The 16,129-nt window shown below is 44.0% G+C and overlaps 1 protein-coding gene across 1 annotated transcript; it reads left to right on the forward strand.

The window, feature by feature from the left end:
- The first annotated feature begins 569 nt into the window (after positions 1–569).
- Positions 570–13,196, forward strand: fxr2 (FMR1 autosomal homolog 2). The gene is made up of 17 exons (XM_054601405.1): positions 570–1,277; positions 4,083–4,135; positions 4,904–4,997; positions 5,191–5,262; positions 6,653–6,801; positions 6,911–7,004; positions 7,287–7,403; positions 7,575–7,745; positions 7,846–7,924; positions 8,049–8,206; positions 8,671–8,757; positions 10,677–10,896; positions 11,013–11,192; positions 11,570–11,764; positions 11,939–12,046; positions 12,261–12,349; positions 12,452–13,196. Exons 1-17 carry the CDS (start codon positions 1,227–1,229, stop codon positions 12,560–12,562), a joined length of 2,028 nt encoding a protein of 675 aa, XP_054457380.1. The 5' UTR covers positions 570–1,226; the 3' UTR covers positions 12,563–13,196.
- Positions 13,197–16,129: the final 2,933 nt, after the last annotated feature.

Here is a 16,129-nt window from a genome sequence, read left to right on the forward strand (position 1 = left end):
TCATGCTTCACTTTACTACTTTTGAGTCGTGCACATACAAGGAATTAAAAAAAATATAAAAATAGAAAATAACAACTAGGGACAGGGGCAACAAAGATACAGATAAAGAAGACATGACTGTTATGTACACTCTGAAAACATAGGTGTAAATATATATCAAATAAAGATATATAAGCAAAAGAAACATTTTTTTTGCCTTTCGCAGTCTGAAAATGTTTTTTTCGAGCATATGATGTGATCATTATATGTGTAGTAACTTCGCTGTAACGCTGTTTACACAATGGCTGGTGGTCCTCACTCATCAATGAGTGGGCAAAATTAGATATGGGAGCCAGTCAATTTGAATAAAAATGTGATTGACAAGGAGTAAAACCAATACATTGTGTTAGGATGCAACTCTCTCGATTTGATTGGCCACGTTTATGGCCCAGCCTTTATTTTCTAAGCCAATCAATGAGAGCTAGTGTTGATTGATGAGCTCTTTGACCAATCACGACCCTGGGTTCCCTAAGGGGCGTGTTTCTGCCGTGGAGGGGTGGGATGTTCGAGGTCATTCAGTCCCACTCTGATTCACTCTATCGGCGTGTGTTTGTAGGGACGGGTAGTTGGAGTAGGAGTTGCCGGGCGGCTGTGCAGCTCAAACGCTATTTGGGAAAGAAACGCCAATGAAAAATTGCACCACGGACTGAAGAACCGACCCCCGGTGACGACTTCTGTGAAATTATTCAACGCAACGACTGCGCCACACGCACAATCAACAAACGCAACCAGGCTATCAAATGCTAGCCAGCTAGCATCCCTGAAAACTGACGGGATCAAGGTGTTGATAGCTAGCCTCCCAGCTAATTATCCATCAGCTAGCATCCTCCTGCCGTAGCATCATTAGCCTTCTTCTCCTCCTCGCGTACGTCGAGACTTCCCCATCGCTCGTGGCGGTGCCTTTCAGGTCCCGAGCACCAAATCCCACTTCCAGACAAGCCCAGACCCCGGAGCCCTCTACCCCGCTGCTGCTGGAGACAGCGTCTGCGTTGCATTAGTTGGCACCATCACACCCATCTCCCCAACCCTTCACCTCTGCCCCTCTCCCACCACCCGAAACACTGGAAATCCACAAGCGGCCGGAGAGCGGCGAAGGGCCGGCCAAGCTGGGGGTCGTAACGTTACCGGACTCGCCGGGAGTCGTAACGGCTACAGACAAGCTCAGCTGTGGGGAACTACCGACAAGTATGGACGGGCTGGCCGTGGAAGTTCGCGGCTCGAATGGGGCCTTCTACAAGGTAACCTGGTTACACTCCTAGTTTCTAGTTGTCCCAGTTGAAAGTTTAGTTTCAGGAAGATCTGTCCGCTTTGGCCTCACTGAGCCCGGTCCATGCTAAACACGAACTAGTGGACTGATGCGAGCTTGTGTCCAGGTTTGAGAATCAGGGATGGTTGTGCGTTCCCTTAACGTTGGCCATTGTGGGTTGGGTAGCTAGCTCCAGCTAGCCGTGAAGCTAGTGCACTTGACATCACCATGTATGGCCTATGTTTGGTTGTTTTTAACAAATGTCAATATGCATAGAGGCCATAACATAGCTGCCACATTCCTGTGGTTTTGACATGGCATGCAGCATTTCTTATAGCATGTTGCTTTGTCTTGAAATTTGATATCCAAGCATTTAAAAATGAAGCGAGCTGCTAATCAGACAGCAGTTGTGCAATTCCTGCTTACAAGTATGAAGAGATGCTATATTAAAGCTCACATAGGCCACCTCGTATCTGTTTTGTCCCTTAACCCACGTTCCAGCTACAAAACTGAATCTTGGATCTTATGTTTATTGCTCTGCCAGAAGAACTGGAGTCTCAGTTTCTCTTTCAATTCTGCCTCATTTTCAAAAGAAATTATAGTTTCATATCACACTTGACTTCAAGTCTTTATTGTCACAGCATATTTTCAAACATCACATTAAGATGGCAATGCGGCGACTGCAACTTTAGTTTTATCCTTTCATTTTTATTAAAAGTCACCTTAAGTGTCAACTTTTTTGTTAGTCATATGGATTTTGGGGAACTTGGGGAACATTGCAGGTTCTCATATAATTTGGGATTTGATTTGATTTGTAAACCCCATTTATCCTCTCCCTGGTTTCTAGTCTTAACTTTTGTGACAAACCTTATTTTAATGCTCTAAGTTTTAACACTTTTATTTCTCCGTGTGCTCTTGTTCTGTCTTTGGCTGTTCAGATGGTCCAGTGACCACATGGTGGTTTAGAGAGCCTATATTTACTCCCCTCATGGTGCTTCACCTGTCGTTCTGTTTTACAGGGTGACAGTTTGGCTCTGGCATGAATGAACTCTCCCACTCCTCTATTACCTCCATTATCTCACAGCTCTCATTTTTTTGATGTCAATGAGTTGGAGACTTAACTGTGTTAGTGACATTCTACACGTCATATTCCATTAAAAAAATATATTTTTCTTTGATGGGAGAGAGTCGATTCAAATCTTAGTTGCCCTTTTCCTGTTGTGATTGACACATGGGGATAAAAGGCACCTCATTCACCTTGGCGTCAGTGTGAATCTGTTTTTTTTCTTCTTTTGAACCATGGATAAGGATCATATTTATGAACCTGTCAGGGCAATACAGCACCTGTAAGGAAACTGGCACTTTGTCTTGTATACCCTGAAGTCCGAATCTATTGCAGCAGCAAGCACGTGACCGGCAGGCTGATAAAAGCCTAAATTAGGTTGCAAACATTTTTTGGGTACTGTTATTGCAAGTCCCTTTAAGTTAACTGTTTTTGGGCTGGGTATCTCGCATCAATAAAGATCTCAGGTTTTGCACATTTATTTACAATTTATCATACGCAGGACAATAGAATGGCTTTTTTTTTTTTTTTTTTTTTTTTTTTTTTTGTGGAAAAGGAAGGTTGCAAACCTGCCTCCTCTGCTCCGAAAGGTCTTTCTCACCACGTGGACCTGCATGTGGCTGCTGGCCTGAGGATGAGGGGACATCATTACGAAGCTTCCTGGGACCCCTCTCTGCCCCCTCCTTTCCAACTGTCATGTCACGTTAGAAAGAGGGCTTGCCTGCCCTTTGACCTGGTAGTATTTGGTCAAAGATATACTCAACCTGACATAATATGCACATTCAGCTGTCTCCTAATGTCACCTCTGGAAATTGGAGGATAAGCCCTTTTTTCAGTCAGACCTGTTGTCATTGCTGGCTTCTCCTCAAGAACCGTTTCTTACAGAGGAATGTTTTGAGAATTAACTGGGACCATTTCAGGGCAGCAATCGGTGTCCATTCATAATCAGAGTTGTGGTCACGAGTGAAGTGCTTGAAGGGTGTAAAAAATCCCAATGTGACTACACACACTTTCCCCCATGATCCAGGCTGAAACCCTAGCCAGCTCTTGCAGTGCAAAGGCAGCACCTTCCCAGCAGGTGAATCCACACCCCCACTCCCACAGCCACACATGCTTTCGAGATACCGCCCGACTGCTCTGTCCCATATAAGGTAGTGTCACACTGAGAGACATGCCACACCCACCACTTTCCTCCCGTCTTGTCGTTGCTTGGTGGTGGGGGGTTGTCGGTCAAAGTTTAGGGCATGCTGTGACAGATTTGTGGTTGGTCCTCATGATGGACAAGTAACATGTAAAAGTTATCTCTCTAGTAGTAGCTGTCACATAGTATGTCCAAATAGGCTAGGCTGAGTGAATACCCTCATGAACATGCCTCTTGAAAAACTACAGTATTTCCACTTTGAGCACAAAGATAAAGCTCATGCATTTTAATACTGTGTGTGTGAGAGAAATTTCCATGCTGCCTGTGCTGTCAGGAGGAGTCAGTGTTCATCGTCACTTTATCCAAAACAGAATTCACAGCCAGAGAATTGTCTGTGCTGAAATGTCTTTGCTTCCAAAAAGGCCTCAGATGCTCTTTTTCAGCAACAGTCACAGTATCGGTCTAGCATGGCTTACAAGTCAGCTGTCTTTGTTGTTTACATGCAAAATCAAACGCTCACAGCCCCACCCCTCATCGCTGTCTGTCTTGAGCCTCCATGGGAATAACATTCTGTGTCTCTGCTTTTGTCTTAGGGCTACATCAAAGATGTCCACGAAGACTCGCTCACGATTGTTTTTGAAAACAAGTAAGTTTTCCTCTTTCTGTTAACCTCTCATGTACGTCTGCTTTATAAAAATAGTCAATACATGGGGAAATGAAGCTTGAACGGGACTAATTGAGTTACGATGACTGCTCCAGGCTTCACCCACGCATTCAAAGTTGCCCTCTTCAGCACCTGTGCTTGGCATGCAGCTGTCCCTACACATCTCTAACCTTTTTTTCTTCTTTTTTTTTTACCTCCTGCTCTGATCCCCCCTGCCCTTGCCATCCTGATAGCATGTACTCATAGCCCCACCTACTGTCCCGTTCCCAACCCACCCATCCCCCTGGTCCCTCTTTATCTCAGCTTGTAGAGCAGGGGGCCCCTAAAAATAGTGACCCAAGGTATGCGTGGTGGGAGGGGAGGCAGTATGGTGGCCTGTGTCGTTTTTGGGATGATTCCCCTCCTCCCCCTTTCTCCTTTTACTTTCTCTGAGCACATGGAGTTGTCGGAGTAGCCTATTATGAGCTATTTTCAAGTTCTTATATAATGTAAAGTTCATGATACAATGAACATAGTCACTTAATGTCCAGAAACAGTTTTTAATAACACGGTTACATTTTTATTTTCATTACTTCTGTTCATGTTATGCACAGCAGTGAGTGGGTAAAACACCCATGTCATTACAATCCCAATATGGCATCAAGGTGAAAGGAGCTTGAGCTAGGCTGCTAGCAGTATTACGTTTTGTTACCAGGGGTTGTTGATTAGCTGACAAGTGTTTTTGTTTTTCTCTGTGTCGTCTTGCTGTAGCTGGCAGCCAGAGAGACAGTTGCCCTTCAGCGACGTCCGGTTGCCTCCTCCAGCTGAATACAACAAGGATATTGGTGAAGGAGAGGAGGTGGAGGTAAGGCTGACTCAGCTCATCCACCTGAGTTTTCACTAACCTCATGACTCAAGGCCTCGGTGTCTTTGCACCTCACCAGAAGGATCATTATTGGCTCGTATTGGCTTTCAACTGACTTTCCCAGGACATCCATGTAGTTTTTTTTTTTTTTTTTTTTTTTTTTTTAAATCATTCACCATGTATCTCCTTACAGGTTTACTCGAGGGCCAACGAACAGGAGCCATGTGGCTGGTGGCTGGCCCGAGTCCGTATGATGAAGGGAGAGGTAAGTGGTTCCATGACCCAAGAAACATAACCATTTAAAAAAATAGATTTTAAAAAGGGGGTTAAGAGAAATGGAAACAAACTGAAACTGTACACTCTACTTCGGAGACATGGGTTTTGTCCGTAATGGTGTTTTCAAATCCCCTTTCCACCTCTGTATGTCTCCATTAATTCAAACAACGTACTGTAGTCACACAACAGCCCATTACAAAGAACAACATGTTTGCAGAGCAGTCGTTGGTTTTTTAATGCGGTCTAATTTGCCTAATCTTCACAGTGCCTTGAATGCGGTGGAAACACCAATGCACTGAAGGAATTGTTAGTTCCTGAGTTTTAGTTCCTGGGGCTTAAAAAGTCCTGGAGCTATTTAACTGAAAATGACTTATATTAATATTGTCAGTGATAAGATCCAGCTAGGCTAGCTTCCTCTGTTACTCAATATTTAATACGTGGCTATTATTTATACTTTACCATCAGTGTTTTTGTTCTTTTGCCAGTAACTTTTTATTGAGCTATGAGTACTGCTGTATGGAGAGTGAATACAGGACTGTAGTAACTGTAGGGTAATGAGCTTAAAGAGCCAGTGTGCCCTGATGAGGTCTGACATTGTGCCTTCAAATAATATTTCCCATACACCCTGTGCTTTTTCTTCACACCGACTTCTCGTGACGAAATGGATTTGCAACCGGCTGGGTCTAGCAGGCACAGTTGACGTATTTTTTTGATGTTTCTAATAACCAAGAACCGTAACCGATTCTTAGTCACCACCAGCCAGAGCTGCAGGTTGAATAGTGGGTCAGTGGGATATGGCAAGGACAGCGTTGTAGTGCTACGGTGCCAGGGGGAGTTGCTGCTGGTGTAGTGCTGTTATTTGGAGCAGTCTGATAAGGGCATGCAGGAATGTCTAGCATTGACTGATGGCTTTAATTCTGTCCTTTTGAGCATGGAGTGAGCAATGTTCATCTCACTGCCTCACTCTCTCCGGGTTCCCCTTTTTTCTTTCTCTGCATTTTTTCTCTGCATCTCACTCCGGTACACCTTCTTTGTTTCATCTTGTTTTCTCCCAAAAAAAAGAAACTGGAAACGAGTGTAGTGTTATTTAATAGATGAATGAAGCTATAGAATTAATGTATTTTTGAGGGTGAAGTAGAATTTCATCAAGGAATCTTTTATTTGGGAGCAGATGTCCATGATTCATTAACTTGACAGCTGATTCAGAGTTTTTATATGGATCGAAGACAGCAGTGCTGCTCTCTCTATATATCTTGGCGAGTGTTTTTTTGTTTTTTTCCCCCAATTCACGTTGGTTATCTGGGCTGTCCAACGTTCATGTGTCTTGACATTTCTGGCTACATTATTAAAAATCTCTATCTCTTGTGTGCCGTTTTCAGTTCTATGTGATTGAATACGCGGCATGCGACGCCACATACAACGAGATTGTCACAGCGGAGCGCATCAGGCCCCTCAACCCCAACAGCCCGGCCTCCCGAAACTCCTTCCACAAGATCCCCATCCCTGTCCCAGAAGACCTGAGGGACATGTGAGTGTCAAGTTTACACCCTGAAGATAAATTTATTTGAATTAACGTCAGCATTGGACCAGGCTCAATAACGAGGCTGACTCTCCTGTGGATTGTTTTTTATCGACAGCTGTGAAAATGACAACATTCACAAAGAGTTCAGGAAAGCAATCGGAGCCAACTGCATCTTCTACAGTGCCCAAACACACGAACTCATTGTGCTGGTTAGTAGTCAGAATACACACTTCAGCTCTATCTGAAAAGGATTTTCTGTTTATACTCACTGTTGGATGTAGATTTTAAATCAAGCTCAAGTCACATATTTGTTCTCCTCTTCCTGCCTCTCCTATTTTTTTAGACAAAATAAATGCATTGTTAAAATTCTGATACCACATTTTTGACAGTCTGTGCTTATTTAATACACCTCTAATGAACTCGTATTCACAAACACTGATTAAACAATTGTTGAAGAATTTAAACTTGACCCCCTTTTTTGTCGTCTTCAGTCTACAAATGAAACCACAGTAAAGCGTGCATCTCTTCTGAGCGACATGCATTTCCGCAGCATCCGTACCAAGCTTATGCTAATGTCCCGCAACGAAGAAGCCACCAAACATTTGGAGGTAAACCTACTCTTTTCTTTTTTTTTTTCTTTTTTTTTTTAATGCAACCGTCATGTCAAATACACTTCATTTTGCCTGTATACGTGGATGTTTGTCATTGAAATATTAGCCGATCATTTTGTGTTGGTTTACACAATTGTACATCAACCACCTATGTGTTTCCCCTCCCAGACAAGTAAGCAGTTAGCATCAGCATACCAAGAGGAGGTAAAAGTCAGAGAGGACCTGATGGGCCTAGCCATTGGCTCCCATGGTGCCAACATCCAGCAAGCAAGGAAGGTAGCCGGAGTCACAGCGATCGAACTGGAGGAGGAGAGCTGCACATTCAGGATCTACGGAGAGGTACGCCGCTTAATGAGCTTGTGTGTGTCAGTTTCTTGTCCGTATGTTTGGGTAGATATACTGTAGTGTAATGTTGTCTAATGGTTGTGTTGTGTTACAGAGCCCAGAGGCAGTAAAGCAGGCTAGAGAGTTTCTAGAATTCAAAGAAGACTACTTTCAGGTACCCAGGAACCTTGTAGGTGAGTGAGCTACATTCCTGAGGGAGCTCAATTTGTCCCACTCGACACACACCATATCACTACAGATATGCACTATCATATTATCCTGACATTTCTTTTTCTTCTTCTTTCTCTCTTTTCACAGGCAAAGTCATCGGCAAGAGTGGCAAAGTCATTCAGGAGATTGTGGACAAGTCAGGCGTGGTCCGTGTGCGGATTGAGGGAGACAACGACAAAAAGCTTCCCCGGGATGAGGCAGGCAGGCAGGGGGCAGGCAGGGACGACACTGCCAGCAGCAAAGAGGTGAATGGACCATGCGGCTGATCTCACAGTCCCCTATACCCCCCCGCTCTCTCAAGAGCAATGCTTATTAACTGCAGCAGAGTGTAGAAGTCCCATGTGCTGTCTGCTGTTCCATTCTGCTGCTTTGTCTCTCTTGTTTTGTCACTAGCACTTATGTTTTCATTGCTTTCAATACACACAGCCCACTGCACAGCATATGTCAGTTATGGTGGCTGTGTGGGCACTCAGCTGTCTGTTGTCTCTGATGGGTTGATACGTTTCTGTTGAGTCTGCTTCCTGTGATGTTAAAGCATACCAATCATTCCAGAAATGGTTTGTAATTCACCACTTAAAATGTTATTTCCTTGTTTTTTTCCTACTCAATGTTTTCTCCCCAATAATGGGCCTTGGCATTTAAAGTGATGTGTATCTGTTTATTAATGAGAAACTCAAGTCTTCATCCCCCACTCTGTGTGTTTTACCAGGGTCTGGTTCCCTTCGTGTTTGTGGGAACTAAAGAGAATATCAGCAATGCTCAGGCTCTGTTGGAGTACCATGTGTCCTACCTCCAGGTTAGTAAATCCTCCACGTTCACCAATAGATGGCGGCACTAGCCTTTTTCTCTGTTCCTGTCAATCAAAAAACTTCTGATTTAAAAAAAGAACTGCACATTTACAGCATTTGTCTTCTGTACATTGCAGACTTTTAAATCCAGAAATGTGTTTTTGCTCAGAATATCTGGACACTTAGTTGATGAAACATGTTTCTTAGAAGCACATGTCCTTTATGTGACATGTGGTCGGTGAGGACAGGGTGCTGTGGGCGTTTGGGTAGGGTCATTTCATATTGGTCACTCACCTGTTTCCCCCCTTGCCCACCACCACATGAGGAAAGCTGCTGAGAGCGCCTCGTTTTGCCCTTACCTCATGTGCTTTTATAAATAGCCACTCTCTCTGGGATGGCGTGAAGGGTACACATGAGTTTAGATTACCAGCTATCTGGACCCTCAGCTTCCAAAATAACCCCGGACCCCCTGCCCTGCCTCACTTCCTTCACTCCTCCCTTGAGGCTCAGCTGTCGTTGGTGGAGGCAGCTGTCACACTGTGAAGTGAGCCCCCCTCCTCCAAAATACCCAGCACTAAACCTCCATAGAAACTGCTGTCATTGCACTGCTGCCATTAGAGGCCAAAGCCAAGACCCCTCATCAATAAAGTTGGCATATGTGGCTGTGCTGGAATTTATTTTTTTAATACTTTTAAAAGATGTCATGTCAGTGACGGCAAACATGATAAACTGACACCTTTAACTATCCTGGCTGTAACTTTACCCCAGCAACATTAAATCAAGTAGCTGGAGAATTGTGTGAATGACTATTCAAAGTGTAATGGTCACTCTTCATTATCAGTTTGCCATGTCAACTGTTTTTTCCCATTTCCATGGTTCTTGAGGCAAATCTTAGCAACCTATTGGGCTAATCCATGTATTATAGATCTGGTCTCTGTCCAAAGAGATGAAAACGTGAGGGGACAATGTCCATCTTTACACTGTGATTTCACCTCCATTGTTTCATTCAAGACACATCCAGAAACACTTCAGGTGTTTTCTACCAATAAGACACTTCCTTTCCTAACCTTGATCACTACAAACCAATACTTTTACTCCGTCAGAAATTTCTAGTTGTTTTGTCGAGATGGTTATGGTCAGGGTTTTTGGGGGGTTGAATTTGCCCACAGTCTTATCTGTTGGGAACACTGAACTAGAAGCATTACTGCCACTTAGTGGCAAAGTGGCGTAATAACGAGCACAAAGCCAGCCCAGGCCCACAGCAGATGATTTTAAGACCATGGCTTGGTCCCAGCTCAATAAATCAGTCAACCAAGTAAAAGGTCAGCAATAACATCTGTTACATTGCTGTAATACTGCAATTGACTTTGTGTAGATTATAATAACATTATAAAAATTCTTGCTTTTAATATTAAAATGATCCTTGATTGCATTAAGTTGTTGCAATCCTTTTTATGTCCATGTTTCTTACACATGTGGCTCACCCGATTTAAATAGCAGCACACGTCCAGTGTTTGAAGTTACACCTGATAATGGATGTTGTTCAGATGAGCTGCATATGATGGAAGCACTATACAAAACTTTTGGCAAGCTGCATTATTTTGACAAACTGGAACTGGCTCAGGTTACCTTGTCATGCAAGGTGGCTCAGGAATCTTATGTTTGACTTAATGTTGCAATATATCATACATGAGATTGGTTGACTCACTTTGAAACTTTTTATTTTGCTTAGTTTTGATTTATTCATCACTGTAAAGTTATTTCCCAACCATTTGTGTTTAATAACATGCGGGCTTTAAGGTGTACAGTAGAACAAGATGCAGGGAGGAATGGGCATTTTGTTGAAACGTTTTAATGAACAATGTGCTGATGAACAGGCCAGGAAGTTCACACCATCTCCATTTGTCTCATCGTCCCTGTCCTGTAGGAAGTGGAGCAGCTGCGCCTAGAGCGTCTCCAGATTGACGAGCAGCTCCGTCAGATCGGGGTTGGGTACCGCGCACCTCCTGGTCGAACCGGGGGCCCGGGTGTTGAACGGGAGAAAGGCTATTTGACAGATGAGAGCAGCAACTCACTTCACAATTCTCGCACCTATGGAGGCCGCGGCAGAGGGCGTAGGCCCTCCAACAGCCAGTACTCTGGATATGGTGAGAATGAAGAAGACATATTTAAGGGTTTATATATAGAATGGAAGACAAGTTGGTCAGGTAAAAAGTCATATGCTCTTGTTTGTTTTTACATTCCCCGTCTCTGCTTGATCCAGGCACAAACTCTGAACTGTCCAATGCTTCTGAGTCGGAGGACATTAGCGAGCGAGAGCAGCGGCCCCGTGGCATTGGCGGGGATGAGAGAGGCTCCCGACGGGGCGGCAGGGGCCGAGGCAATAACTCAGGACGAGGCCGTGGAGGGCCGGGGTCCAAGCCTTCCAACTCCATAAGCTCAGGTAGGAAAAGCCCGTGTTCAAATTACCAACACATAAGGGCCTTACATTTCACCTTTTGTCCACTTAGGATGTGATATGATATGACCTGAGTATGGTGCTACTAAACAGATCTGGAAGTTTTTCCAAGAAGCTGCTGGCAGGTTCCTTTTATATATGAGGTGTGTTTCTCTTACTTTATGAGATTCTACCTGAGAGTCAGAGGGAGATAAGTTGTGCATTGGTTAAAAGTTAAAAAAGAAAAAGCCAGTAAAAAGCGGCTGCAAGAGATTCACAATATATTTCTTTTGATCAGACTTGGTCTTTGTGTTAAATCTAAAGTAAATAAATACAAATGAGAGAAGTTTGGTTGCAATACAAATGTTCTGTGTCCTATCCAGTGCTGAGGGACCCGGACAGTAACCCATACTCTCTGCTGGAGGGTGAGGGAGAGCTGGCTGAGACAGACATCAGTGAAGGCACAGGAGGAGACCGCCGCAGACGCTCCCGACGTCGCCGCAACGACCAGGAGCCCAGCGTGATGGACGCTGCCACGGAGTCTGACGGCCAGGCCGGCCCCAGCGAGAATGGACTGGGTGAGAAGAACCTCAGTGTTGTACTTTCATCTCTGTTGCATTATCATTTGTTGAAACAGAAATGCACATCATAATTCCATGCAATTACAACCAGAACGCTTGTTGATGAAAGCAGAAATTTTGAAGTGAGACTTTACCAGAGACAGTAACCCCTTATTTTAATTTGACTGTTAGATGATGAGGCGCGACCTCAGCGCCGCAACAGAAGCCGCCGCCGTCGTAATCGTGGCAACCGCCCAGAGGGAGGTTCAGCCAGCCGTGACAGACAGCCAGTTGAAAGTGGTGAGTCACCAGATTTTACTAGTTAACATTTCCTCTTGAGAAAGAACAGGATGCTCTGTATCAATGTAATCATCAATTATCTCTATTGGATGGCTTTATTGCTACAGAGTTGCTGACAGCCTTTCTTAAAGCATTACCAGGTACATGTGTACATATGTTCATGTGTAGCTCGCCCCCAGCAATTGTTCTAGCTAACAGCTCTCAATGTTTCCAGTGAGTGTTGCTGACTACATATCCCGTGCTGACTCCCAGAGCAGACAGAACCTGCCACAGAAGGAAAACCACGCTGGCCCTGAGCCTAAGGTAGAGGCAGGAACACACACCGGAACACACACATTGGATTCAGCCGCAGTTTTAGTGACATAAACAGATTCTCACCTTTTCCTACCTATTTCCCCCTCTCAGGAAAACGGGACCAGCGCCACTAAGGATGAGATAACGCCCTCAAAGGGTTCCCCCAGCAAAGGCATGACCTCGGCCAGCGAGACCCTGACCTTGGTCAACGGGGTCTCGTAAAGAGACGGCCCTGCCCCTCGCGAACCCAAGTCTAGAGCAAGACTCCATGGCAAACTCTGTCCCTGCTTGCATTAACTTAAACCTTAAACAGATGAGTGAAAAATACCTGACAAAATACCTGAATTCATACTATGAGAGTGAAAAAGTACAAAAAAACGACAAACGCATCTACTTAAAAACACACGTTAACGGTGTATGCTATCCTATCTATCAGTACTTAGTGCTTATTTAAAAAAAACAACTAGCTTGCCAAAAAAGAGCTGGTGGATATGACTTGATTTTTAAAAATACTGAAATACGAGAAACAGGATGAGACTTTTTTTTTTTGTTTGTTTGTTTTTGAAACGGTTGTCTTTATTTGTGTATTTTTCGTTTTGTTAATTCCGTTCATTGTTTATCACTGGTTTGGACTTGGCGGTCGCTCTCTCAACCAAAACAGACGCGTCTCTTAACAGTGTTAAAGTGCAGACTAGAGAGATGTAAGCTGTAGGGAGCGGCGTACAAGCAGACAGTCCAATAGCTTATGTGACGCGATGTTCGCACACTGAACCTGGGAGTGGAGACAGACAGATTGGGATACTGATAGACATTGTGCCTTGAATTTGAAAAAAATAATAATAAAAAAAAAACTTGAGTTTTTCCATTTAAGTTTGTTTTTGTTTCCCAAGAGGAAGAAAAAAGGGTGAGGTTTTTTTTTTTTTTTTTGGGGGGGGGGGGGGGGTTCTGAGAAGAGAAGAGAACAGACCTGTGAGGGAGTGAGGAGTAAAATGAATGAATAGAGGATACAGAAAGGAGGGAGTGGCTAGCCAACGTGAGGCAAAAACAAGTCCGGTGCCAAACACGAAATTCAAGGCGCTTGTCCTCATTCCGAGTAGAATTAACGGCGTAGGGGTCAGTGCGTGCGTGCGTGCACCTACGTACGTGGGCGCGTATGTGTGTGTTTGTGTGTGCACAGTTGAGACATTTGGCAACCACAGAACAAAACTGGGAGGGGTGAGGTAACAAAACGTAAGGCAGCCCTGGGCGGGTCACACGGTGAGGCATCTCTACTTATCGACAGGCCTGAGGGGTGTCGTCCTCCTCCTACCTGTTTTAGGTCTTTTGAGGGTCCAGGGTGGCTCCCATACAGCCTTGTAGAACAGGACAGGCTGAGACCAGACCGTCGGCAGACTTGAACTATAGATGTAGACTTAAAGAGAACTATACCGTGCCTCTTTCTCTGTGTCGGAGGGGGCGGCGGTGCTAGCTTCCAGCCACACTAGTGTCTTGATAAACCACTGCAGCACACAGCTCCAGATGCACACGAGGGCGACCAACTTTCTGGGACGGGGGAGGGCCTGGACACTGCGGACTGTAGGGATTGGGACAGCTTCAAATGACATGAGAGCCACGAGACACACAGGCCCACACTTGCAGGATACATACATACACACCAGGTGCGTGTAAGTCGACGTGGTCGCCCGCATGGCGCAAAGTATAGAAGACGGCAACAGGAAAAACCGAACAAAACGAGCGAGGTGTCGGCCTTGTACCTGACGGTTTGGGTTGGCAAATGGGAGTACGAGAGGAAGTGGAAACCTCAGTGGCTCTCTGCTCATGTTGTTACTGTTGTCTTGGTTACCGCTCTCAAGTTTCTTTTGTTGCTATTTCCACATCTTAGAAAAACATGAAATAAAAAATTGAAGTGAAATCAACCTCTTCTCTGGAGACGAACTTTGATTTCTATGTCTTGTGAGTTTGCAGTCTATTTTTCTAACGTGCATGGCATTTAGTTAACGAGTAGTAGGTGGTGCCTGTCCTGAGCATGAGGAAAGGGTGTTATTAATCTGACTTACAAAGCCATTGTTTCATTCACTAGAATTGCTGCTAATGTACACATTGAATGTCCAACTAACGTAGAATCTCTACCTTGAAGAGAACTATTTGTGACTTCAAAAACACTTCGCCCCCCCCCCATCTGCCCAGAACGCCCATGTTTTTATATGTGGATACGAGTCAGGAAGGCACCCATTCCTTCGCTCACAAGTTGTCGGAGTCTCACAAAGTATTACATTTACGAGGGCAACATTGTGCATGACAAGCAAGCGTCCACATGACCAAAGGTTTCGAGAGACAGATGAATGGGAGTGTGGTTGAGATGACCCAGATGCTGCTGTCGAACATTTCTGCTCGCCTGTATGTTGTGTTTTTATTAAAGAATGAACGAGCACTTGAGTATTTGTACCTTGGTTCAGTTGCATGTGTGTGAGTGGAGGAGGAAGCCCCTATCTGGTGTGTTTGTGTTTACCTTTATACCTCATTGTGTGAGTACTGTATATCCTTGTGTATCTGTACCCCTCGCGTCCTGTTGACAGACTGCTGTGTGTGTGTGTGTGTGTGTGTGTGTGTGTGTGTGTGTGTGTGTGTGTGTGTGTGTATGCTGGTTGTACAGCCGACTGCTCACTCTTGTCAGATTTTGTCTCTGGTTTTCTCACTCATGTTCTGATGGCAATAAAGGACTTTTCATTGTTTGGTATACATCTTTTCTGAATAGTTTGTTCTCTTTAATATAGGCCCAAAATCTGACACGGCAGCGAGAGATAAAGTTAATTTAAACTTTTTTGCAGTTGACAGACTCACTAGTAAGTAGTATACTGCAATCATTAATCTATTCTCTGGTGTTACATGCGTCTCAAGCTATTTTAAGCATCCTTATTTTATGGAAGCATGAGTGAAGTCCAGCTGTTGTAGACATTATCACGGTTGTACTGTTTCTGGATCCAGAGACAATGGATGTGCTAAATCTTTCACTCTTAAGTAAATGTACAATCCTGTAAATGACGATCAGAAGCACATGCAGTATCTGTCGGTAGTATTTTTGCCTTCTTTTACTTTATTTTTTACAAAATGTTGATGAATGAAAAAAACTTCAATGCTGGAGTTCAAACATTGACTTCTTTCCAATCAAAAATGAAAATAGGAACTCTCTTAACATATGTGATCAGGAGTGTGACACTAGAACACAATATGAGAAGAGCAGCAGTGAGGGAGCCCAGTAAGAGGACTGTGAGCACTGAAGCTCCAGGGCTGCATGGTTGAGACACTAAAAGCCAATGTAAAGCAACTGTCAGCTGGATGCTTCACAAGTCACAGCTTTATGGCAGCATGGTAAGCAACTTGTTGTGAACTTGTTTGCTTGGACTCACAAAGGGATGTCGCATCCTTAAGGAATATTTTTTAATTTTGCTTTTGGGATTAATCAGAAAAGCCTCATTAGAAGTGACAAATCCCAGAGGCCTTTTTCCTCCAAAAGGCCCCGGACAGCAAATGCTGTTTAAGAAGATGCAACGATCAACTTCCTAGAATTCACTGACTGTCAATACATAATCAATGTCGGTCTTGTTTGCTGAATTTTTCAAATATATCTTCACTGTTTTTGATTTTACTGTGTTTGTAATTTACCATCTTACTAAATTTATTTTGTCAGTTTATATTGAATGTGTATATGTTAAATATAACTGTTTGATTTTGGGTAAATAGTATTTTTAGTCAGCTGTGTTTTAATAGCATCCTATTGGAGTTCAGTAG

Source organism: Anoplopoma fimbria, chromosome 7, assembly GCF_027596085.1.
Source record: "Anoplopoma fimbria isolate UVic2021 breed Golden Eagle Sablefish chromosome 7, Afim_UVic_2022, whole genome shotgun sequence".
In the NCBI taxonomy this organism is placed as follows: Eukaryota; Metazoa; Chordata; class Actinopteri; order Perciformes; family Anoplopomatidae; genus Anoplopoma; species Anoplopoma fimbria.